Source organism: Pongo abelii, chromosome 20, assembly GCF_028885655.2.
Source record: "Pongo abelii isolate AG06213 chromosome 20, NHGRI_mPonAbe1-v2.0_pri, whole genome shotgun sequence".
NCBI lineage: Eukaryota > Metazoa > Chordata > Mammalia > Primates > Hominidae > Pongo > Pongo abelii.
Window position 1 is genome coordinate 50,473,689 of NC_072005.2, and position 24,045 is coordinate 50,497,733.

A 24,045-nucleotide genomic window follows, 5' to 3' on the forward strand; every position below is an offset into this window, starting at 1 on the left:
TCTGCAAGAGTCAGCCCCCAGCACTCAGGAGACCCCTAGAAATTCACAGAGCTCACCAGATTCTTCCCCAGCGACCTCCATCTACACAGCAGTGGGCCCGCACCCATCTTCGTTTACATTCAGACCCTCGCAGGGCCTCAGTCACTCCCCGTTATCATCATTCAGCTCGAAGTCCTTGCCAGCCTCCTGGCCAACGTGATGCAGTTACCTGGCCATCTCTCCACATTCCTGCTAAGAGCCCCACACCCAGCCGCAGAAGAGCCCCTTCCACATTCCAGCCTCACACACAGACCTGTCCTTCTACTTGCTACTGTCACACACTTGCTGGCAGCAGAGGCGCCTCTGATGGCCGACATCACCACCTGGGCTATCATCACCTCTCAGCTGTGCAGCAGGACCCTCCTGCCTGCTGACATGGCTGCCGGCGCCCATGCCAGCGCGAACCCCTAGCCTGTCTGCATTCCTGAAGGCGACACCACCGGTAATATCACTAGCTTGACCCTTTCCTGGCGGTGACACTGTCGGTGTGAACCCCCGTTCTCAGATCTCTGATGTATTCATATGACCATTTTCCCTGCGCTCGATTTCTTCCATTCACAGGCCTTCTCATTGTCTCTCTTTTGGCCTCCATTTCAGACATTTACTCATCCTCTTTGCCTGTGTCTGCCCCTGTCCCCACGTGGATGCTCTGGATAAGATTCACCCGTTTAAGGGGATGAATTGTATGGTCTTTAGTATATTCATAATTGTGCACAGTCCATTTTAAATCGCAATAACAACTTACCACATTTTCATCAACCTCCCTAAGAAAATCCCTGCGAACATCAGTCATTCCTCATTCTATCTCCGGGCCCCAACCCCAACCCCCAATCCCAACTGCAGCCCTAGGTCACAGCTCCATAGAGAGCTCTACTCTATCTCCATAGATTTGCCTGGTCTGGAGAGTTTTGATGAACAGAATAATACAGCATGCGAGCCTGGGCAAATTTAGTCTATCAAACTTAGAAAAATTAAAGAACGTGAGCAGGTCTACATTGGATACACTGAAATGGAAAGCGTTAAGTTTACTGCGGGACCAGGCAGTAATGTCCCCAGAAACTGAGGGATCCCAGGTAGGCACTGCAAATAATTTGGTTATGTAATGATGTGGGGAACTATCCGTGATATATGACCTGTGGGGAAAGAAACGGTAAATACTTTGGTTATCTAGATATAAAGTGCCTGTTCCCTACCTCCTGACATGTCTTCTCTCTTTGGCAGCTCCAGGCAGCAGAAGGCTCAGACCAGAGCAGCCCCAGGTCTCCTGAGTCACCAAGACAGAGATGTTATCCTGGAGGAACACATGACGGTGTGCTGCCCTCTACAAAACCAGGCTTGTGAGCTCGCTAGTCCAAGGCAGGACTGCAAAATGGAAACACCCTGGCTCCTAATTATCCAGACTGCCTCATCTCCTACCAGCCAGCAAAAATGACATAGCCTCTGAGAGTATTTACATCACTCATTTGTATGCCTTATCTTTGGTACAGGGAGTTGGGTGAACAGGAGAAAAAGCCAAAAAAGTTATAGAGGTTACAACATGAATCTTTAATCATAAGGGATTGTTCCATCAGGCTAATTTGTAAAAAATAGCTTTACTGTTACTATAAAACTGAAAGATACTTTGTTACAAAGTAAAATACATAAAAGTACAACATATGTATTATACATTCAGAATCCCACCACTAGAGATAAGTAGGTATATGTCCTCTTCCACATCTTTTTTTCTCTGTTGCTCTAAACATACACACAGAAAAACATACTAACAAAATGGGGTCATGCTATACTTGTTGTTCTAAAACTCTCCTGGTTCACTAAATAGTTCATGAGCAACCTTCATTGTCATTATCTGTGTGCCTGAAGATTTCTAGTGGCTTTCCATTGCATACATATGCCTGAACTTATCTAAAAAATTTCCTACCAATAGAAACTGGGAATATTAACATTTGCTATATAAAAAATGCTTTTAAAAACTCCACCTTCTGCATGCGTTTTTGCCCAAGTGGGCAACTATCTCCCAACTATCAATTACTACATATTTACTGCCACTTCAAAGGTTATAGAAATTGAATTGATACGTTAATGAATTCTTTTGAAAACAACGCACGGATTTTTCTCTCTCACCAATAAGTACATAAGACTTATTACGTCCATTTTTGCACTGCTATAAAGAACTACCTGAGACTGGGTAATTTGCAAAGGAAAGAGGTTTAATTCACTCACAGTTCCACATGGCTGGGGAAGCCTCCGAAAACTTAGTCATGGCAGAACGCAAAAGAGAAATAAGGACCTTCTTCACAAGGGGACAGGAGAGACAGCGAGGAAGGGCTACACCTTAAAACCATCAGCTCTCATGAGAACTCACTATCATGAGAACAGCAAGGGAGATATCTGCCCTCGTGATCCAATCATCTCCCACCAAGGCCCTCCTCTGACATATGGGGATTAAAATTTGAGATGAGATTTGGGTGGGGAACAGAACCAAACCATATCAGACTGTTTCTACAACCCCCCACCCCCCCCACCAACTGATGGGGGATTTGATGACTCTATTTTAGTACTGCTAACCTGCAGGGTGAAATGGCATTTGTGATTTTTAAGATACCTAATATTTGATATGTTAAACTATGAAATGAACTGGAGCAAAACCATTATATTCATGACAGCAATAAAACAAATTCCTAGAAATATGCTTAAGATGACTCAGAACCTATTTTTAACCATCTCTAAGAAATATTACTGAAGGACCATATAAAATACTATCCGTGGTAAAAAAAAAAAGTCGTTTTTTTAAAAGTGAAAAAAAAATCAGCATTTCAAAGACACCACATTCTTTCAAAATTAACCTATAAATTCAATGCAATGCCAATTAATAAATTTATTTAATAATAATTCAATGCAATGCCAATCAGATTTTGTTTTTTGAACCTGGAAAGAAGACATATTTCTGTAGTGTACTACAACTCCTCTGAGAGCTGTAAAGCTTACCTGCAAGATAAAACAGTCACAAAAACATGATAAAAATGTGAGACACACACATCACCCAGATCTGCCAAGAGGACTTTGTTCCTGGTCTTTTCAGAGTGACTTGTTTCAATAAATGTTAATGTTATCTTTTTGTTTTTATAAAGCGATCTTTAAAAAGGTATGTACCAAACTGGTTTTAGAAAGGTGGAAACTTGTTTCTAGACTGTCCCATTGGTAGCTATCAACCCACACAAAGAATCTATGTCCATAATTAGCACCTTGGAAACATTCTCACCACCTGTACATTGTAAAAGCTCCCTCCCAGGCAGATTCTGATGAAAGTGAGGATTGTTACTGAAACCACTGCTGGACTGTTTCTTTAAAACCTACTCCGCTGCACAACAGACTCTTAAAGACTGAAGTCTGTAACTGAAGTGCTAACCTATTTATCACACTTCCAGGTGTTCCCTTCCTATGCAGACTAGAAAATGTAAAATCATCAGTTTCTCCTATAGCCCTCCTACGTGTCACTTTCGTATGGTTTTTCTCCTGTGTTGGCTCTCAGATGGATAGAAAGCCCTGAGTCCCAGATGGAATCCTCTATGTACATCTACTTATAAGGGTTCTCGCCTAAATGCACTCTCTGGTGGTTCCGCAGACCTGAGGTATAACTGAAGCCTTTCCCACACACATCACACGTATAGGGCTTCTCTCCAGTGTGGACTCGCTGATGAACATGAAGACAGGAGCTGCGGCCAAAGCCCTTCCCACACTCCTCACATTTATAGGGTTTCTCACCAGTGTGGACCCTCTGATGACCTTGAAGATGTGAGCTCTGACTATAGCCCTTCCCACACACGTGGCATCTGTATGGCTTCTCGCCAGTGTGCACTCTCTTGTGACTAAGGAGACCTGAGCCATATCTGAAACCCTTCCCACATTCATAACAAGTGTAGGGTTTCTCTCCTGTGTGCAACCTCTGGTGGGAGCGAAGATTAGAGCCATAACTGAATCCCTTGCCACACTGATCACACGTATAGGGCTTTTTCCCAGTGTGGACTCGCTGATGTTTGTGAAGGCTTGATGTGCACCTAAAGCCCTTTCCACAGTCTTGGCATTTGTAAGGTTTCTCGCCTGTGTGGACTCTCTGGTGAATGAGAAGCCCTGAGCTGTAACTGAAGCCTTTGCCACACTCAGCACATTTATAGGGTTTCTCTCCAGTGTGGACCCTCTGATGGATAAGGAGGTCGGAGCTGTAGATGAAACCCTTCCCACACACATCACATACGTAGGGCCTCTCTCCCGTGTGGACCCTCTGGTGGCTGTGAAGGTCCGAATTCCGCCGGAAGCCCTTCCCACACTCACTGCATTTATAGGGTTTCTCTCCTGTGTGGACCCTCTGATGGATGTGGAGGTCGGAGCTCCGGCCAAAGCTCTTCCCACATTCGCATTTGTAGGGCTTCTCTCCCGTGTGCAGTCTCTGATGCATGAGAAGCCCTGAGCTGTAACTGAAACTCTTACCACACACGTTGCATTTGTACAGATGCTGCCCCATGTGAACTCTCTGGTGAGCTTGAAGGTACGAGTTGTGACTGAAACCTTTGCCACACTTGTCACACTGGTAGGGCCTCTCACCGGTGTGTGTCTTCTGATGACTGCTGAGGTGGGAGCTGCAGCTGAATCCCTTTCCACACTCGCCACAGCTGTAGGACTTTTCTCCAGGGTGAATGTGCTGGTGTTTGTGCAGTGCAGACTTGGCACAGAAGCCTTTGCCACACTCGCTGCAGGTGTAGGGCTTCTCCCCTGTGTGCAGCCTCTGATGGACTTGAAGCACTGAGCTGTAACTGAAGCCCTTCCCACACTCGTTGCATTTATATGGTTTCTCTCCAGTGTGGACCCTCTGATGGACAAGCAGGTTTGAACTTCGACCAAATGCCTTCCCACACTCCTCACATTTATAGGGTCTCCTTCCTGTATGCACCCCTTGATGAATAAGAAGAACCGATTTATACCTGAACCCCTTTCCACAGACATCACATCTATAGGGCATGTCTCCCACAGGGGCTCTGGGGTGGTTGTGTATGTGCGTGTTCTGTCTGACGCCCCGACCACGCTCAAGACTCTTAACAGATTTCTCTCCTGTGGGAATTCTTTGATGTCTGTTAAGACGGGCACTGTGCCTCAAGCCCTTACTAAACTCATGATATTGATAGGGTTTCTCTTTCAAAGGTACTCTTGGATGGGGGGGACGGTCTGAATCGTCCCTGAAGCCATTTCCATATTCGTTACTTTTCAAGCCATTCTCTCCAGGGCTAATGTGATGAAGTACAGAGTTTTTAATGCAGTCTTTTCTGCATTTATTGCAACCACATGGCTTATCTATTTCAGGGACTCTGTGATCAACATGACAAGATATCCAGCAAAAGCTGTAATCATCCCAGTTACATTTATATACTGTGTCTTCTGTGTCGAGATTTTTACATCTTTCTTGAACATCCCCTGACTGGTTCACAAACGCTTTTGCCCAAGATCCTTGAATGGGGATTGGTCTTATAGCTCTCCAGGCTGGAAACTGTTGATTTTCTAGACTGATAAGCCCATCTCCTTGTAGACTGTCCAGGAAATTCTCAAGTGGAAAAAACGGCGTAGATGCTCCTTCCCACCCTTGATGGGGAGCAGCATCTTCTGATAACTGGAAGTCTTTTCCTTGCAGATTTACTCTACAGTCTTGGCTCCCAGGTAATTCACCTGCCACCTCTTCCCAGATTTTCCACGAGGAGAGCTCTTTGTGTGAAAAGAACCTTAATTCTTCATCTTGAATATACTCCATATCCTTTCCATTCTTGTCTCCTATGCGGTTAAAGACAATTCAGAGATGAGAACCAGTAAAAGACTGGCTCAGGGACATCAGACTTTCAGACTTGAACTAATAATAGCCTAGAGAAAAATTAGGCTTTATGTATCATAACTATTAGAGCACTTATGTTTATGACAGGAAGAGGCTCCTATTAATAAGTTTTGAAGCTAAATGCTAGTATGATCCTATTAGTACCAAACTATGTCTCATCACAGAATTGCCAGGCAAGAAAAGAATTTCAGAACAGATTTTTATAGAGAAAGTTCACTTCTTTGCTTAATAATGCTGCTATAGCTAATAATACCTGACACTATTGTAACACTTCCTATCTGCCAATGATGTACACATATTAACTGACTTAAACCTCAGAATAATACCGAAGTAGAAACCATTATATTACCTTCATTTTCTAATGATGAAACCAAGTCAGAGAGAGGGTAGGTAACCTAGCACATTATTCCACCATACTGTGAGGCAGTGGTGGAGCTGGCATTTAAATGCAGGAAGCCCACACGGCCTTCTCCCTGCACTGTGTCTCAGGGGTGACTGTACTTCTGGGTATTTGTAAGCCATACTTCAGGAGGGGAGGGTGCCAAATTTTCCAAAGTGTACCACCTGTGTCGTCTTGTGTGAGCAGATTCAATAGGAATCCAGAAAATACTGCTAAGGCAGGAAGACATACAAATATTTGACTTATGACCATTACTTATGCCTCGAGAACCTTTGGATCCCAGGCTGCAAAGGATCAAACTGTCATATTTACCATAGTTCTGGATGATTTTAAAAATTTGTCCATGTTTTCTGATATTCTTTATTGGCTATTTTTATCTTTTAGGGCTTGGGTAACAAGAACCTGTTTATAACCAGGGACTAGCACAATACTAGAAGAAAGTGAGAAATGCATCTGAGGACTCTCAATATTCTGGGACAGTCTCTCCGCCACTGGCTTGCCTTCTACTGCCTGGCTGTTTCTATTAGAGGGACGGAAGTCCAGAGGTCCCTCGCTCATTCTGGGTATGATATTCTGTGAAAGGCACAGATAAACCATGAGAAGGGAGGAACTGAACGGAAGAAATGAAGTTGCAGAATAATCATCTACGATGCTGCCAACAGTACCCACAGGCAAGACAAGGGGTGAGGAATGGGACCTCCTGTGGGCAAGCTCACTCCTCACTGCCCAGCCAGGCTCTTGTCTCCAAGACCTCTAGGCCTCATGGTTCTCACCTGGAGATGCATTTCTTGGAGTTTCTCCATCTGTTACCCCAGTCTTCAAAAATTCCTATGTTGAAATCCTAAATCCCAACGTGATACCATTAGGAGGTGGTGGGTCTTCGGGAGGTAATTAAGTCATGGAGGTGGAACCCCCAGGAAAGAAATTAGTGTCCTTAGAAAAGAGATGCCCAGAGAGCTCTTCTCTGCTACATGAGGACACAAAAGGAAGTCAGCTACCTGTACCTTGACAGAGGGCCCTCACCAGAACCCAACCATGCTGGCACCCTGATCTCGGACTGTGCCTTCCAGAAATAAACTTCTGTTGTTTATATGTCACTCAGTCTGGCAATTTTTTACAGCAGCTGGAACTAAGAGTTCTATAAAAATAGGATTTAACCTGTGTAAAAAAGCCAAAAATATCTTCTCTCCAGGAACAAGAACACTCCAAGAAGTTCAGTTCCAATTACCCAGAGGATTCCTCTCACCCACTGAGAGCAGGTTCCTGAAATTCTCCTGCATCACATCTTGGTACAGCTGCCTCTGGGTAGAGTCCAGCAGCTCTAGCTCCTCCTCAGTGAAGACCACAGCCACGTCCTTGAAGCTCAATGGCTCCTAAAATGAAAAACCATTAACACAAACATCTACTAGATGAAGATAAATTGGTGTCCACAGAGGAGGTTTATAGAAATAAAAAAACTTAAAAATCTGAATTAAGAAAATGTGGCACATATATACCATGGAATACTATGCAGCCATAAAAAATGATGAGTTCATGTCCTCTGTAGGGACATGGATGAAGCTGGAAACGATCATTCTCAGCAAACTATTGCAAGGACAAAAAACCAAACACCGCATGTTCTCACTCATAGGTGGGAATTGAACAATGAGAACACATGGACACAGGAAGGGGAACATCACACACTGGGGACTGTTGTGGGGTGGGGGGAGTGGGAAGGGATAGCATTAGGAGATATATCTAATGCTAAATGACGAGGTAATGGGTGCAGCACACCAACATGGCACATGTATACACATGTAACAAACCTGCACGTTGTGCACATGTACCCTAAAACTTAGAGTATAATAATAATAAAATTAAATAAACAAATAAAAATCTAAACAATAAAGATAAACTGCACATCTCTAAAAAAAGAAGACAGGATAGCAGGAAGTTGTTCAGCCTGGTGTGTCAACTCCAGTTTATTAATGTTTGGTGCCAGTAATTTCAATTCTAACCAACTGAACTACCCCAGACATGCAGCGTCAAGCAAGAAACACATCATATCTTGTGCTCACTTGGGGCACTTTTTTTTTTTTTTTTGGACACAGCGTCTCTTACTTTGTGGCTCAGGCTGGCGTGCACTGGTGCAATCATAGCTCACTGCAGCCTCAATCTCCAGGGTTCAAGCAATCCCCATGCCTCACTCAGCCTCCCAAGTAGCTAGGACTACAGGCACGCACCACCACATCCAGCTAATTTTTATTTTTTTGTAGAGATGGGACCTTGCTATGCTGCTCTGGCTGGTCTCAAATTCATGGCTTCAAGTGATTCTACCATCTTAGCCTCACAAAGTGTTGGGATTAACAGGGGTGAGCCACTGATATTTGGATATTTGTCCACTGATATAGTTTGGGTATTCGTCCCTGACCAAATCTCATGTTGAACTGTAATCCCCAGTACTAGGAAGTGGGGGTGGGAGGTGTTTGGATCATGGGGTCAGATCCCTCATGACTTGGTGCTGTCTTCATGATAGTGAGTTCTTGTGAGATCTGGTCATTTAAAATTGTATGGCACCTCTACCCCCGCCCCCCAACTCTCCCGCCACACTTCTTGCTTTAGGCACATAAAGTTCTTGCTCTCCCTTCACCTTCCATTATGACTGTAAGCTTTCTGAGGCCTCCTTAGAAGCCCAGCAAATGTCAGCGCAATGCTTCCTGTTTAGCCTGCAGAACTGTGAGCCAATTAAACCTCTTTTCTTTATAAATCACCCAGTCTCGGGTTTTTGTTTTTGTTGTTTGTTTGTTTTTGAGACAGAGTCTTGCTCTGTTGCCCAGGCTGGAGTGCAGTGGTGCAATCTTGGCTCACTGCAACCTTTGCTTCCCGGGTTCAAGTGATTCTCCTGTCTCAGCCTCCTGAGTAGCTGGGACTACAGGCGCGTGCCACCACGCCCAGCTAATTTTTTTGTATTTTTAATAGAGACAGGGTTTCACCATATTAGCCAGGATGGTCTCAATCTCTTGAACTTGTGATCTGCCTAGGTATTTCTTTGTAGTAATGCCAGAATGGCCTAACACACCCAGCTTACTGTGAGCACTTCTTTGGGAAATTTCTTTGAACTGGATCAGGTGAATCACCTGTCTGCCCATGTTATAATCTGACTCTGACTTGTAGATTGCCAAATTTTTCTCCAAGAAGGCTGTTACAATTTACAGTTCCAACAGTGCCTAATTTACTGTGCCCATGCCTGCATGTACCCCAAAATCATTTTCTCTGCCAGAATGATGGTTCTTTCCCAATCATTCACTACACTTCCATCACCAGGTGGGTAAATCCTGCTCTTTGCTACCACAGCCCCTCTTCCCTTCCACACCCTTTTTAAGGGACTTCCATGTCAACAACTGACAGAAATCAGCTAATTTATGTCATGCAACCATCTCCTCAACCAGGTGAGACCTCAAAAGTAGCATTTTGAACCAAGGAATTTCAAACTATGCTGTGCCCCCTTCAGCTACGAATGGTGGCCTGTGTTTTTAAAGCTAATTGTTCCAGTCCAGTGAGAATAAATGGCAGTCATGTATTCTGCAATACAGTGATCATCAAAATATTATTGTAATATCATTGCTGTCTTCACTTGGACAGTGGCAAGCTTTCTTGAGAACTGCATATGAGGGCTCTCAGAATTATACTTTGCCTTCAGCATGTCCCTGGAGTACCTGTGACAAGGTATTACAAGTTAAGAATGAGATGACTGCTTTCACTTGACTTTTTTATTTAAGTCATGCATATATTTTTGATACGAAGGAATGGTAGCTATAGAAAGTTTTAGTGCATATTACAAAGTTTGTCTCTGTCCCCACCCAAATCTCATCTTAAACTGTAGTTCCCATAATTCCCACGTGTTATGGGAGGGACCTGATGGGAGGTAATTGGATCATGGGGGTGGGTCTTTCCCATGCTGTTCTCAGGATGGTGAATAAGTCTCACAAGATCTGATGGCTTTATAAATAGGGATTCCCCTCCACAGCCTCTCTTGCCTGCCGCCATGTAAGACATCCCTTGCTCTTCTACCACGAGTGTGAGGCCTCCCCAACCATGTGGAACTGTGACTCAAGCCTCTTTCCTTTATAAATTACACAGTCTCGAGTATGTCTTTATTAGTAGCATGAGAACAGACTAATACAGAATGCACACCATATTACTTTTTCAAGAAATATTCAGTACCTATAAAATAATGTTAGGAACCAGGAATTAGAGAGATGAGCCAAAAAGCTAGAGTTTCATGGAGCTGGTATTGGCAGTTCCTAAAACCAGATCCAGGTCATATGATTGGCCATGAGGACTCACAGGACCTGATATACAGTGACACTCATGGCTAAGACTTACTACGGTGAAAGAAAATAAAACACAATCATCATGGGGAAAAGACACATGGGGTGAACTTGGAAAGAAACAAGGTGCAAGCTTCCAAGAGTCCTTTCCTACTGAAGTCACACAGATATGCTTAATTCCTCCAAAAATAAATTGCAACAAGGCCTGTGAAATGCTGTCTATCAGAGAAGCTTAGCGGAGACTCGGTGCCCAGGGTTTTCATTGGGCGCTAGACACACAGGTACCTCCTGACTTCCTGACTAGCACATACCAAAGTTTCAGACTTCCAGAAAAGCAGGTTTTCAATAGAAACCATACTGTTTGCACAGACAGTCCAGGTACTGTATGCCATTCTTAATCAGAAGCAATGTTTACACAGGCGAACGCTTTGTTTGAGAAAGTAAAACTGGATCTAAATTCTGAGGCATAAGTAGAAATTAACTGAGGGAAAACAGAGGAGAGAAAATTCCAGACAGTGGGAACAGTTGGTGAAAACCCTGAAGTGGTAAGAAGCACGGCACATGTATCTCAGCCTCAAGCAATGCCGCTGTGAAGTAGGCGGCGGCCAGATCACTCAGGGCCTCTTAGGGTACATTGATGATTTTGGTCTTTCTCAAAAGCAGGAAACAAATAAACACTGAAGGGTAGTTTACAGTGGGTAGTGATAAGATTAGGTGAGCTGTCTTAAAATTATGAACCTGACACAGCATGGAAAAACATAGGAATGGATCAAGTATAGACACAAGGAGACCACATATGAGGCAACTGCAATATTTACAGGGAGACATGTTAGCCTGGATTCGGACATGGGAGGATTACTTCAGCCTAGGAGTTTTAGATCAGCCTGGGCAACATGGCAAGACCCCATATCTACAAAAAATAGAAAAATTAGTGGGATGTGGTAGTGTGCACCTGTAGTCCCAGCTGTTCGGGAGGCTGAGTTGGAAGCCTGGGAGTTCACGGCTGCAGTGAGCTGAGAACACACCACTGTACTCCAGCCTGGGTGACAGAGAGAACCCTGTCTCAAACAACAACAACAAAAACCAACAACACCAACCCAAAAACTACCATAAAAAAAGGGCACCATTACTAAGTTCTAGCCAAACTTTAATTCCAACATCATTTTTTTAAATCAAATTTCTAAATTTCAAAAGTAGGTGTTTAAGCCAGGCACAGTGGCTCCTGCCTGTCATCCCAGCACTTTGTGAGGCCAAGGTGGGAGGATCACTCGATTCCAGGAGTTTGAGACCAGCCTTGGCAACACAGGGAGACCTACATCTCTACAAAAAATAAAATAAGCTAGGTGTGATGGCGCACCTGTAGTCCCAGCTACTTGAGGTAGAAGAATCACTTGAGCCTGAGAGGTCAATGCTGCAGTGAGCTGTGGTTGCACCACTGTACTCCAGCCTGGGTGACACAGCGAAACTGTCTTAAAAAAAAAAGTTGGTATTCAATGTCAGATGTACAAGTAACTCAGTGAGCCAGAGTACAGAATACAGGAGCAGTCAGGTCCATGTGAAATATCAATCAATTGCTGTATTTCCTTCTGTCTTTGTATTTGATATGTATACATACATATATGTGTGTGTATATATACATATTTTATATATTTACATGTACAAACATAAATATATATGTATTTACACACACACACAAATGAGGGTGGTATTTTGGTTGACTTGAAAAAGAATGATTGATGTAAAAATAACATTTTCATAACTGGCTATCCATCTTGAAGAAATGAACTTAAATGTCAACCTTATGTCATTTACAAAAATAAATTACAGTTATACTAGAGATAAAACATTTTTTCAGACCTTGCTGATGAGAAAAACATTTTTAATATAAATATTAAAGAGCCATTTAGATGACTTTTTGATTAATCTGAGAATGGATAAGGTCTTTTGAAACTACATGAAACCAAATTTTCAAAAAGGAACTAATAAATCATTTAACTATATAAGAACCTTAAACTTCTTTACAGTAACCATTAAGAAAGTAAAAATTAAGAAGACATATATGCAGCCAACAAGCATATTTAAAAATGTTCAACATGAGTACAGAAATGAGATACCACCTCACTCCAGTCAGAATAGCTATTATTAAGAAGTCAAAAGTAACAAACACTGGCAAGGTTGTGGAGAAAAAAGAACACTTATACACTGCTGGTGGAAATATAAATTAGTTTAGACATTATACAAAGCAGTGTGGTGATTCCTAAAAGAACTTAAAACAGAACTACCATTCAACCCAGCAATCCCATTATTGGGTATATACCCAAAGGAATATAAATTATTCTACCATAAAGACGCACGCACACGCATGTTCACTGCAGCACTACTGACAACAGAAAAGACATGAAATCAAACTAAATGCCCATCAACAGTAGACTAGATAAATAAAATGTGGAACATATACACCATGGAATACTATACAGCCATAAAATCGAATGAGATCATATCCTCTGCAGCAACATGGAAGGAGCTGGAGGCCATTATCCTAAGCAAAGTAATGCAGAACAGAAAATCAAATACTGCATGTTCTCACTTATAAGTGGGAGGTAAATGATGAGAACACTTAGACACACAGAGGGAACAACAGACACAGGGGCCTACTTGAGAGTGGACAGTGGGAGGAGGGAGAGGATCACGAAAAATAAATAATGGGCATTAGGCTTATTACCTGAGTGACAAAATAATCTGTACAACAAACCCCCATGCCATGCAGTTCACCTATATAACAAACCTGCCTATGTACCCTGAACCTAAAATTTTTTAAAAAGTAAAGACTGAGAGAAAATAATTATAACACTTTTGATAAGTGTTTAGAAGGGCTTCTAAAAATGTGGTAAAAATGAATTAATAAGAAAATAGGCAAAAGTATTTCCTAAGCAATTTACTGATGAGAAAATACAAATATAGCCAATATACATATGAAACAGTGCTTATCATGTTTACGATGCAGGAAACTGCAAAATAAAATGCATCTTTGCCACATATCCTCCATCAGATGAGCAAACATATTTAGTACTAATCATTCTTGGGATTGAATGTGTGCAGAACAGCAAAAATTGCTACGATTTCTTCTCAAATACTGTGGCAATAATATATTAACAGTTTACAATGAAGTGTGTGACACTGAAATAGATATTTGGTCTCTGTGGCATACAACTCCAGAAGCCCTTAGAAACTCCACCGTGATGTCTTTTTCTATGCTAATGGGTTGACTGGTAGCTGGCAGCTGGCAGGTAGCTTCAGGATGGGGCTGCTTACTGGAAAGGACAAGGAAGGATTAGAGGATTCGACTTATAGTACTTCCCCCTCCCCCAATCTCCAGTGAGGGGAGAGGAGCTGAGGGTGAAGTTGATCACTGGTGCCTACCTAATGAAACTTTCATAAAAACCTAAGAGGACCAGGTTCAGAGAACTTCTGGGAAGGTGACATGCCCAAAGAGGGCATGGAAGCTCCATGCCCCTTCCCCCATACCTTGCCCCATGCATCTCTTCATCTGTATCCTTTTGTAATATCCTTTATAATAAACCAGTAAACATAAGTGTTTCCCTGAATTCTGTGAGCTGCTCTAGCAAATTAATCAAACCCAAAGAGTAGGTTGTGGGAACCCCAACTTGCAGCTGGTTGGTCACAAGTTCTGGAAGCCTAAACTTGCAATTGGTGGGAGGGAGGAGCGGTCTCTTGTGGGACCGAACCCTCAACCTGTGGGATCTGACACTACCTTCAGGCAGACAGTGTCAGAATTGAACTGAAGGGCACCCAACAAAACTGCCACAAAACTGATTGCTTACTTGAGGAGAAACCCACACACATTTGGTCACAGAAGTCTTCTGCCTGTGATTATTGTTGCTGAGTGTCAGAATACAAAAAGCACTTAGAGTAGTTTTTTTCCACACTAAGTACACCCCTTTGGGCCAGCAATATTTAGACACTTACATCATAGAATTTAAAGATTAAAAAACAGGATGCAAAAATCACATGTGTTTGTACTGTTTGTAGTGCTAAAACTGGTAGTAATCAGAACTGAATATCTTAAGGTAGTAAAATACACACTACATGGAAAGCATACGTTTCCATTTCCTTTTTTTTGAGATGAAGTCTCACTCTGTCGCTCAGGCTGGAGTGCAGTGGCATGATCTCAGCTCACTGCAACCTCCGCCTCTCAGGTTCAAGCGATTCTTCTGCCTTAGCCTCCCGAGTACCTGAGATTACAGGTGTGCGCCACCATGCCCGGCTAATTTTTTTATTTTTGGTACAGACGGGGTTTCACCATGTTGGCCAGGGTGGTCTTGAACTTCTGGCCTCAGGTGATCTGCCCGCCTTGGCCTCCCAAAGTGCTGGGATTAGAGGTGTGAGCCACCGTGCCCAGCCCCATTTCCTTTTTAAGAAGAGGGTAACATATATTTTCACATGACAAAGATATTGATGGATTCACACCTCTTTGTTAATGTTGGGCATATTAGCGAGGACAGAATTTCAATTGGAGGAACCTAATTTATTTCATTATAGACCTTGGTATGGTCTGTCTTCTACCAAATCTTTATTTTAAAAGTTATAATGAAATATATATAAACTAGTATTATTAACATGGATGAGCTACAGAGGTTTAATACTATGAGTGAGTATGGCAGACAACCCAAAAACATCTCCATGGGAGTCCCACAGAGTCTCACAGTTGTAAACTGCACAGACCATCTTAACACACAGGACTCAAAAAGCTACACCCACTCAATTTTTGTGTAGGGGAGAACTTGCTAGAAAAAGAATTAATCAGAAATTTTTTAAGTGTAAAAAAAATCGCTGCCAGGATTGGAAGAAAAAAACAACTTAAGAGATTAGCTAAACAGATGAACAAACATCCAAGAAGAAAAAACTGTAAAACAGGACAGGATTCTGGAACGCAGTGGAAAGTGGCAAAAAGAAAGAAGAAAGAAAAGAAAAAGAAAAGGAAGAAGGAAGAAGAGAAAATAAAGTGAAAGAATAGGAAGGACAGATCCAGAAGTTACACCATTTATCCAGTAGGCATTCCAGGAAGACCAACTGGATTAAATAATAGTAATAATTGACATCAGGCACAAACAGAATTAATGCCCGAGAGAACAGAGCAAGGAAAATAAAGTGTGATCCATGAAAATGCCACACACCCAAGCATAAACACAACAGATGCTTCTGGAAAAAAATGACAAGAATGAATTTAGCTCACCAGAAGGTGAATGGAGAAGCCACAATACAAAGTCCTACACAAGACTTAATACAGGAAGAAAATGACACAACCTGTACTGAGTCCAGAAAGTGTGAATGAAGAATTTTAAGCCCTGGCAACTTGCAGTTTGAACATAAAACCAACATTCTTTTTTTTTTTTTTTTTTTTGAGACAGGGTCTCGCTTTTTCACCCAGGCTGGAGTAGAGTGGCATGATCTTGGTTCACTGCAGCCTTAATTTCCCTGGGCTCCAGCGATCCTCCCACTTCAACCCCCAAGTAGCTGGGACTTATAGGAATGCACTACCACACCCAGCTAATTTTTTAGTATTTTTGTAGAGACAAGATTTCACCATGTTGCCCAGGCTGGTCTCGAACTCCTGAGCTCAAGTGATCCGCATGCCTCAGCCTCCCAAAGTGCTAAGATTATGAGCCACTGCACCTGGCCCACAACATTCTTAAACTTGGAAAAATGCAGAGGATACTACAGCCAAGTCTTTGGCATGGGGGAACAAAAAGACTGCATCCAAAGTCTTTGTAGATGAAATTGAGGCAACCAACAAATAAATTCAAGTAAGAAAGTTGTGGTAAAAGGAGAGGCGGTGAGCAATGACTTAAATACACAGAAGTGAGTCTCAACTGTGGGAACTGATGGTGACGAATCAGAAGATAACAATGACAATAACAATATAATAACAATCAGAAGATGGGAAGTAAAAACGTGCTAATTGCTTCAACTTTCACAGCAGGAAGTAATCAATAATATTTAAAATTAAGGTACACAGTAAAAGAAGTGAATCAAATCTTCAAAATTCTTTCACAATCTCTTTTCATAAAAGAAAGGTTTAGAAAATAAGGCTTCATGTGTTGAAAAAACATACTTAAAATTCTGCAATGGCTATGATTTTTTTCAATTTAAAAGAAAATTAAGAAATATGTATACACTAAAGGATAGCCTATTTCCATATCCCTATATTTTCATTTACTTTATCTCACTTGATAGCAGCTTAGAATCTAGACAAAAGAATGAATGAAACTACAATTCACTAATTCAATAGATGAACATGGAATCCTTATCACATATATATACATATGTGTTTGTATGTATATATATATGTGTGTGCATATATATGTGTACATGTGTATATATGTGTGTGTATATGTGTGTATATATATGTGTATATACACATTTGGCTGTTATGAATGATGCTGCAATTATCATTCTTTGCACATTTATTCTGACTTAGAAAAAATTCTTAGAGTGGGAAATGCTCGACCAGAATAAGGAGAACTTCTAGAAAGGCTGAAATAGTCCTGCAGATGTGTGGATGTACCCATTTCTCCATATCCCAGCTAACAGTGAATGCTGACCTTTCAAATCTTTGGCTGTCTGCTAGAAGAATCATAAATCTTATTTCAATGTGTATCATTTTAATTAATAGAGGCTCATCATCTTTTCATATGATTAGTGGGCATTAGTTTTTCTCTGCTCCCTTCCTGAACAAGAATGCTCAGGTCTTTATGCATAACCCTCTTCTGAAAATAAGGATATTAAAATTTTGTCACAGATGAAACTTTTCTCCTCTAGTAAGTTGTTGTTTATGCGTGGTATACTTTTTGGTAGGGTCTACTACATGGAGAATATTACATCTATAAATGAATAATGTTCCACAGAGAACAACCCAGGCAGAAATGATTCAGTATTTGGAGAGTCATCTCTCTGCTAATCTAGGCTTGGGCCTCTGCATGAAGCTATCGTGGTGGCAGAAAGGCAGAGCGGAAAGGTAGATTATCGACTCCAATTGACCTGAGCTCAAATCCTGGATCCCCCATTCATTTCTTCATCTCTAAAACAGAATCATACTATCTGTCTCACATCACTATTTTGTGGATAAATGCAATGAGAAATGTATTCACCCAATACATTTTTCACTCTTTTTCCTTTTACCAAGAAGGGACGTATGTTTTCTCTCTGATGCCTAAGGTGGTATTTCGGGAGAGAAAAGAAAACAACCCACCTGAGACATGATCTTGTCCTCCCTATCTTGGGAAACGGCTGAGGCTTGAGAATGAAGAGCTGTAGGAGGAGAAAGAGGCCATGAGGAGGAGTTGGGCTGCCTGGGGCTCTAGATCATCTACCTGTAGGAAGGTGCCCAGCTTTACAGACTGGTTTCTTCTCACTTGAGGAAATTCCTCAACACCCAACTTTTTCTCCTCCACACTCAGTTTGGATTCTCCCTCCACCCACCCCCTCTATTAACTGTCACCTCTTTTCTCATGCCTTGAGGTCAAAGTCTCCACGGTCTCTTCTGCTAGGTTTTCTGAGAGCAGCAGCAATTGTATTTACTCTCTGGTTTTCCTAAGCTGGAGACACAGAAGATCCAGGCCTTCTTCATTCCGGAGACTCTCCAAGCTCTGACAAGTTCCTGTCTCCACCTTTACTGTCCAGAGCATGACTGCTTCCCATGGCGAGGGAACCTGTAGGTTCAGGAGAGAACTTTACTTAGTCCTTTCTTCTGGGCCCCAAGGCTGTGGTTCACATCCTCTGGATACTATTCATTCAGTAGTTTACAGGACATTTACTGAGTACTTGTTAGGTTTAGTCCCCTACTCTGAAGGGGCTCATAGTCCAGAAAGCCAAGAGTGTTGCAGATGGGTAAGGACAGTCACAGAAGAGTCTGTGAGGAGGGTCCTGCAGCTAAATTCTCAGTGAGGCACAGGGCCCCTCAGAAGGGCAGGGAGACCCCACAAATATATGGGACCTGTGACCTGTGAAGAAACACCTGGAGAGAAAAAGCTTTATTAACACAATACTGTTTGACTTGCAAAAAATAAAATACAATAAGTCCCCATACTTAGGGATTATAGAAATCAGGATAAAGATTAGAGCCATCTTTAAGTCAGCATTTTTAACTTTTTTTGTGCCACGGCCCCCCTTCACTAATCTGATGATACCTAAAGACCCCTACTCAGAATAAAGTTTTAAATGCATAAAATGAAATGCAAAGAATTATACAGAAACACAACCTTCAAAACTATTAAAACTCTGCATGGCTCACTGTGCAAGTGTAGTGCTACTTTATTAATACATTCAATATAAACAATGAATTTAACTACAATTTCAAAAGAGTAATGAGCATAAACAATACTCTGAAATATTTGCACAAACCAGAATATGACATAAAAATATCTATGATGTATATGGATGACAAAGTCACAAGTACTGCTAATAATATCGTGGCTTAGCACCTATGTTCACAATGAAATGCTACTTGTGACTTAGACTAGTATAAATTTTTTCCCCACTCAAATTCATGGAACTCCTGAGTTATGCTCATGGAGCCCAGGGCAAGAATTCCTTTTCGAAATTAAGCCTCTTCTGCCCCGCTCCACCCCCCAGACTGAATTAATTACTCTGGGATCCAGCAACACACGATGTAAATTGCTGGTTACCACCTTTCATACAGCCTCCATGGTCAGATCCCTAAGTCATCAAAATAATTGAGTCTTCTTTTTCCTTATTTACCTTTCACGGCTCTGGCACATGGGAAGCACTTAAGCAATTCTATCAGCAGGAGGTGATGCACACAGATTGAACAAAACTCTTACAATCTGCTCAGAGCTACTCAGGAGGTAGCGCAGACAGTGGGCATGAGTTTCCACCCTTCCCCACCTTGCCTGACCTCTTTCCTCTTGACATTCAAGTCTCGAGGTCAAGTTCAGACAAACAGATACACATACTTGGGCTGTCTACTCTAGGACACTCATTGGATTTTACTGCTTCAGGAACTCAAATCTCCTTCTTTCCTCTAACCATCTGTGCCAGCCCCCTGCATGGCCCACAGTGACAAGCATCTTTCTCTCTTCCTCGTTTCATGCACTGCCCTGAACTGGGGATTGCCCTCTGACCCAGGTGTGGACAACCAGGCAACACGCTACCCTCCTACACAAAGGACAAAGGGGAAGAGTAGAGGCCAGATCTGAAACAAGTCCTCCACCGCAATGCCACTTAAACTTAAACTTCAGGATCCTCTAGTACTGCGCTTTGCAAACTTCAGTATGTTTAAAAATCACCATGAGCAATGATGAAAACAGACTGCTAGATTCCAGCTCCCAAGATTCTAATTCTGTATCTCTGCAGTAGAGCCCAGGAGTCTGTGTTTTAAACAAGTTTCCAGGGGATGCTGACAAAGTGGGTCCAGGGGCCACATCTGAAGCAAACTTGCTAAATTACCCTCACTTCCTCTGACTGGCTGATTTTCAGGGTTTCCAGAGACTTCCAGTGGGTAAAAATTTTCCTTGTGCTTCCTCCTATCCCTGAACTCTTCAGGTCAGGAAGCCTCAAGAGTCAGCACATAAAGCTTCTCTAACTTATTTCACTCCCTTGGTGAACATATCCAGCCTCAGGCCTTCAATACAATCTACACACTGATGACTCCATGGCAACCTGCCATCTCCACTCTTACATCTAAAAAGCAACTCAAAAAACATGTTCAAAAGCAAACTCCAGATTTGCCCCTAGAGGTACTTCTCTCCTTTGAAATGAAGAGGAAATATTCTAGTCATCCTTGATTTCTTCCTCGTACTCTACATCCAGTCCATCAGCAAATACCTACAAATCAGATCCAGAATCAGATTATTCTTGCTGCCACCGTCCACACCATCGCGTCTCACCTGAATTAACGTGACAGCCCCCTAAATGGCCTCTGCGTTCCTACACCTGTTCGTTTCAGTCTACTTCCTACACAGCAGCTGGAGTGATCTTTTAAAAATATAAACTCATATTCTTCTCTGGCCAAAACCATCATTTTACTCAAAACCTTGCACCAAGGTCCTTTCAATGGCCCAAAGACCTTACACTATCTTCCTTCCCAATATTCAGTTTCCCACTTATCCTCCCTCTTTCTCATTCTGCTCAGCTCTGGCCTCCTTGCTGTTCTTCATATGCCCCCATCACCGAGCCTTCGTGTTGTTCTCTTTGCCTGGAACTGCTTTTCCTCAGATGCCTGCAGGCCCCTCACCTGCTTTGGGTCCCTATTCAAGCACCATTTTCTCAGTGAAATTCATCCCTCATTATCCTTCTCAAATTGGCAAACCGGTACTTCCTACACCCTCCTCTGCTTCATTTGTCTCCATGAAACTGACACCCTACCTACAGTCTATTTTTCTTGTTGACCATCTTTCTCCACCCACAAGAATGTGAACTCTATGAGGGCTAGTATTTCAGTTGGCACCTGGCACACAGAAGATGCTCAATATTTAAATGGGAGAATGGGAGTAACCTGAACTCAGCTTACTGATATGGATCCTTGGGTCCTCTTGATGTCATCTTCACAGCAGAAGTGATTTTGTTCTCCAGTTCATGGACTTAGTAATTTGGGTGCTAAAAACTCACAGCAGAAGTGATTTTGTTCTCCATTTCATGGACTTAGTAATTTGGGTGCTAAGGACTATGCTGGTTGTGTTGGGATCCAAGAGTGAACAGGGCAGACAACGACTCTGTGCTCATGCAGCTGCTAACATTCTAGGTGGAAATCAGCAGCCATAATGAACTTCCACTGTGTTCCAGGTGCTTAGGATACAGTAAAAGATACATTTTTGGACTGCATGGAGCTCACACTGGGGGAGAAAGAGGGTGACAGAAAGAGTTGGTACAAACGCAGTGGGACAAAGAAGTAATGGGAATAACAGATAATTGCAGAGGTAGAAATAACAAAACTAAAAGAATAATTCCATGTAGGGATGAAGAGGAGGAGAAATAAATATGATTCTGAGGTTGAAGTCCGAGGAAAACAGGTAAATTATGAAGTTATGATAAAATAATAAGATAGCAAAAGGGAGAGCAGGGCTTTGAAAATTGCAGCTCTAGTTTCTCAAAATTGGAGTTGTCAAAATGTTTAGGTTCGAATTCTGGTCCAGCCACTTTGTAGCTATATTAACACCACAGGAGAGACTTAACCTTTTGAATGAGTCTGTACTTCTGTCAAATAAAGATAATCCTTACTTGCAAAACTAAAATAATTTAAGTTTTTCTCTCTTTCACACACACATGCCTATGTGAATAAACTTCAAAGCCCAGTACGTGGTACACAGAAAATCATCAATAAACTATTACCATTGACCCAACCCAGCATTAACCTAGGAATACAGGAACTCATGCATTTAGTAAATGTACATTCAGTGTCTAACAACATCTTAGGAGAATAAACACTAGACATACAGCAGTAAATTAAGATGGAAAAGGTAATTGTTCTCATGGTGCTTACCTTCGGGTGGGTTAATCTCTCTACAAATTAGGTGACCTTTGGTTGCAAAAAGGGCTATGAAGAAAATAAAGCAAACATGATAGATTCCTGTTTTCCAACAAGAATGTAGGTGCTATCAGGTGAAACATATGTGGCAGTTGTGGAAAGAGCAACATTAAATCAGGTGGTCAGGGACAGTCTCTAAGAGCTGCCTGAAAAATAAATCAGCTGTGAAAAAAGCTGGGATGAGACAAGTCCAGAAGGAAGCGTAAGTGCAAAGACCTGGTTTCTGGTTAGAAGGTCTCCTGGCCAGGTCTTACTTGTTAAGTTTTTTAAACTTTTTAAACCTTAGCAACTCATCTGTGACATGGGGATAATAGCTAACATACAAACTTGCTCAGAAAATTCAATAGAAATACATTCATTTATTCAAATATTTATTGGCAAGCCTGGCACTGTCCTAGACACCATGGATAAAGCATAATACCTGGCATATAGTAAGCACTCAGTTAATATACACCATCACAGTTACTCTAATTATTTCTACCCTGCGTTTCTTCCCTAGCATGGCGCTGAAACGGTGTAAGCCTTTACTGACCCAGTGACCCACTACTAGGAGCCAAGAAGATAATACACTAAATAAAGACACTGGGAAATTCCTCAAACCTCCATTTCTAGAGGAAGGCAGGTGTGGCTAAGGGGTCTGAATGAACATTTGTGAAATCAATGGGATGAAGAATTAGGTCACCAAGAGACCTGGCATTGCCACAAAAGAGAACCAAATTTCACTCACCTGGAGCTCTAGTGTCAAGAGATGTGGGGTTATTTCTTCCTCTTTTATACAATTATCTCTGAGAAACGAACAATTCCAAGAAGGAAGCCTGTGAAAGAAAAATGAGCAGCAGAATAACATGATTTAATCCCAATTCCCACCACGCCACAGGGGGAAATGTCTCAGTGCCAGCTGGATGTAATCTGCCCCTTCCTGTAATCTACCCTCGCTACTTGCTTCAGGAGTCGAGGAAAAGAACCTCTCTTCCTACAGGACTCAGAGTACAAGGGACACGCCATTCCTGATGCCCAAAGCAACCGTCTACAAGCCTACTTTCACTGCCCCTTTCAGGAGACAAGGAGAATCAAGACAAAATCTCAAGATTTGAATCCAGAGCTGACTGTCAAATGCTGTGGGACACTTACAAGTGAAATTCTGCCTGTGTGTGCTTAGGCGGCTACAAAAAGCACAGCCAGCAACGATACAGCAAACCAGCTCTTAGGACTTGCACAGCGCTTAATACATTTCAAAGGGTAAAACCAGAACACCGGGAATCAACTTCCTGTTTACAGAAATGACTTCGCAGAAAACTCTTAAATTACTCCACAAGTGGGTGGGCGGCCACCCTGAGAAAATTCATGTCATCGATCCGCGACTGACACAGTGGAGTCTCCCGCACTGCAGATCTCATCTCAAAGCCAGAGCTGGCCTCAAACTGCTTTTCCAAGCCTGGACTGCGAGGGCTGTCGACCCGGGCCCACCCCGCACAGGCGCTCAGAATGTTCTATACGTGCGCCTCCTTACACACCTGCCTCAGCAGGCCGAGCTCATGGAAATCCGTGGGCTTCGACCCTCCGCCGCACGTTGTCCCTTCACACTGGTCCTATAGAGCCGATCCTAATTCCCGTGGCCTGACAGTACAACCGCATGGAGACGCACGTCTCTATGTCGCCTCACCACTGCCTAAGAAGCAACCAAGGTGGAGCGCCCACCGGAAACGGAAGTAGTCGACTCGAGGTGTGGGACTACCTTTCCCAGAACTCTCCGTAGCTCAGTCCGATCCTAGGGGCGATGGTGACGTAAACGCGGGTCCACCTCGAGTCCCGCCCACTGCGAGGCGGCGGGAGGCGGCATGCAAGGTGTTTCTGAGTTGAA

At 42.5% G+C, this 24,045-nt stretch overlaps 1 protein-coding gene across 10 annotated transcripts; it reads right to left on the bottom strand.

Annotated features, from left to right (window-relative positions):
* Positions 1 to 1,560: 1,560 nt before the first annotated feature.
* On the bottom strand, positions 1,561 to 23,887 carry ZNF229 (zinc finger protein 229). Of its 10 annotated transcripts, none has more exons than XM_054540664.2 (8): positions 23,699 to 23,886; positions 22,912 to 22,999; positions 22,140 to 22,193; positions 18,141 to 18,656; positions 17,892 to 17,950; positions 11,979 to 12,086; positions 7,540 to 7,684; positions 1,561 to 5,853 (listed from the first exon to the last, which is right to left on the bottom strand). In XM_054540664.2, the coding sequence occupies exons 7-8, from the start codon at positions 7,589 to 7,591 to the stop codon at positions 3,614 to 3,616; spliced, it is 2,292 nt and encodes a 763-aa protein (XP_054396639.1). In that variant the 5' UTR covers positions 7,592 to 7,684; positions 11,979 to 12,086; positions 17,892 to 17,950; positions 18,141 to 18,656; positions 22,140 to 22,193; positions 22,912 to 22,999; positions 23,699 to 23,886; the 3' UTR covers positions 1,561 to 3,613. The 10 variants fall into 10 exon arrangements, with proteins under 10 accessions (XP_054396639.1, XP_054396638.1, XP_054396635.1 ...); XM_054540663.2 differs by having other exon boundaries at positions 11,979 to 12,090; XM_054540660.2 differs by lacking the exon at positions 11,979 to 12,086 and having other exon boundaries at positions 18,155 to 18,656; positions 23,699 to 23,887.
* Between the last annotated feature and the right edge of the window lie 158 nt (positions 23,888 to 24,045).

Excerpts from the sequence above, each read along its gene's own strand:
- ZNF229 (XM_054540660.2), bottom strand. Across the intron at positions 5,854-7,539 it reads GGGTGAGAGGAATCCTCTGG|GAGACAAGAATGGAAAGGAT; the intron begins GTAATTGGAACT and ends TTAACCGCATAG.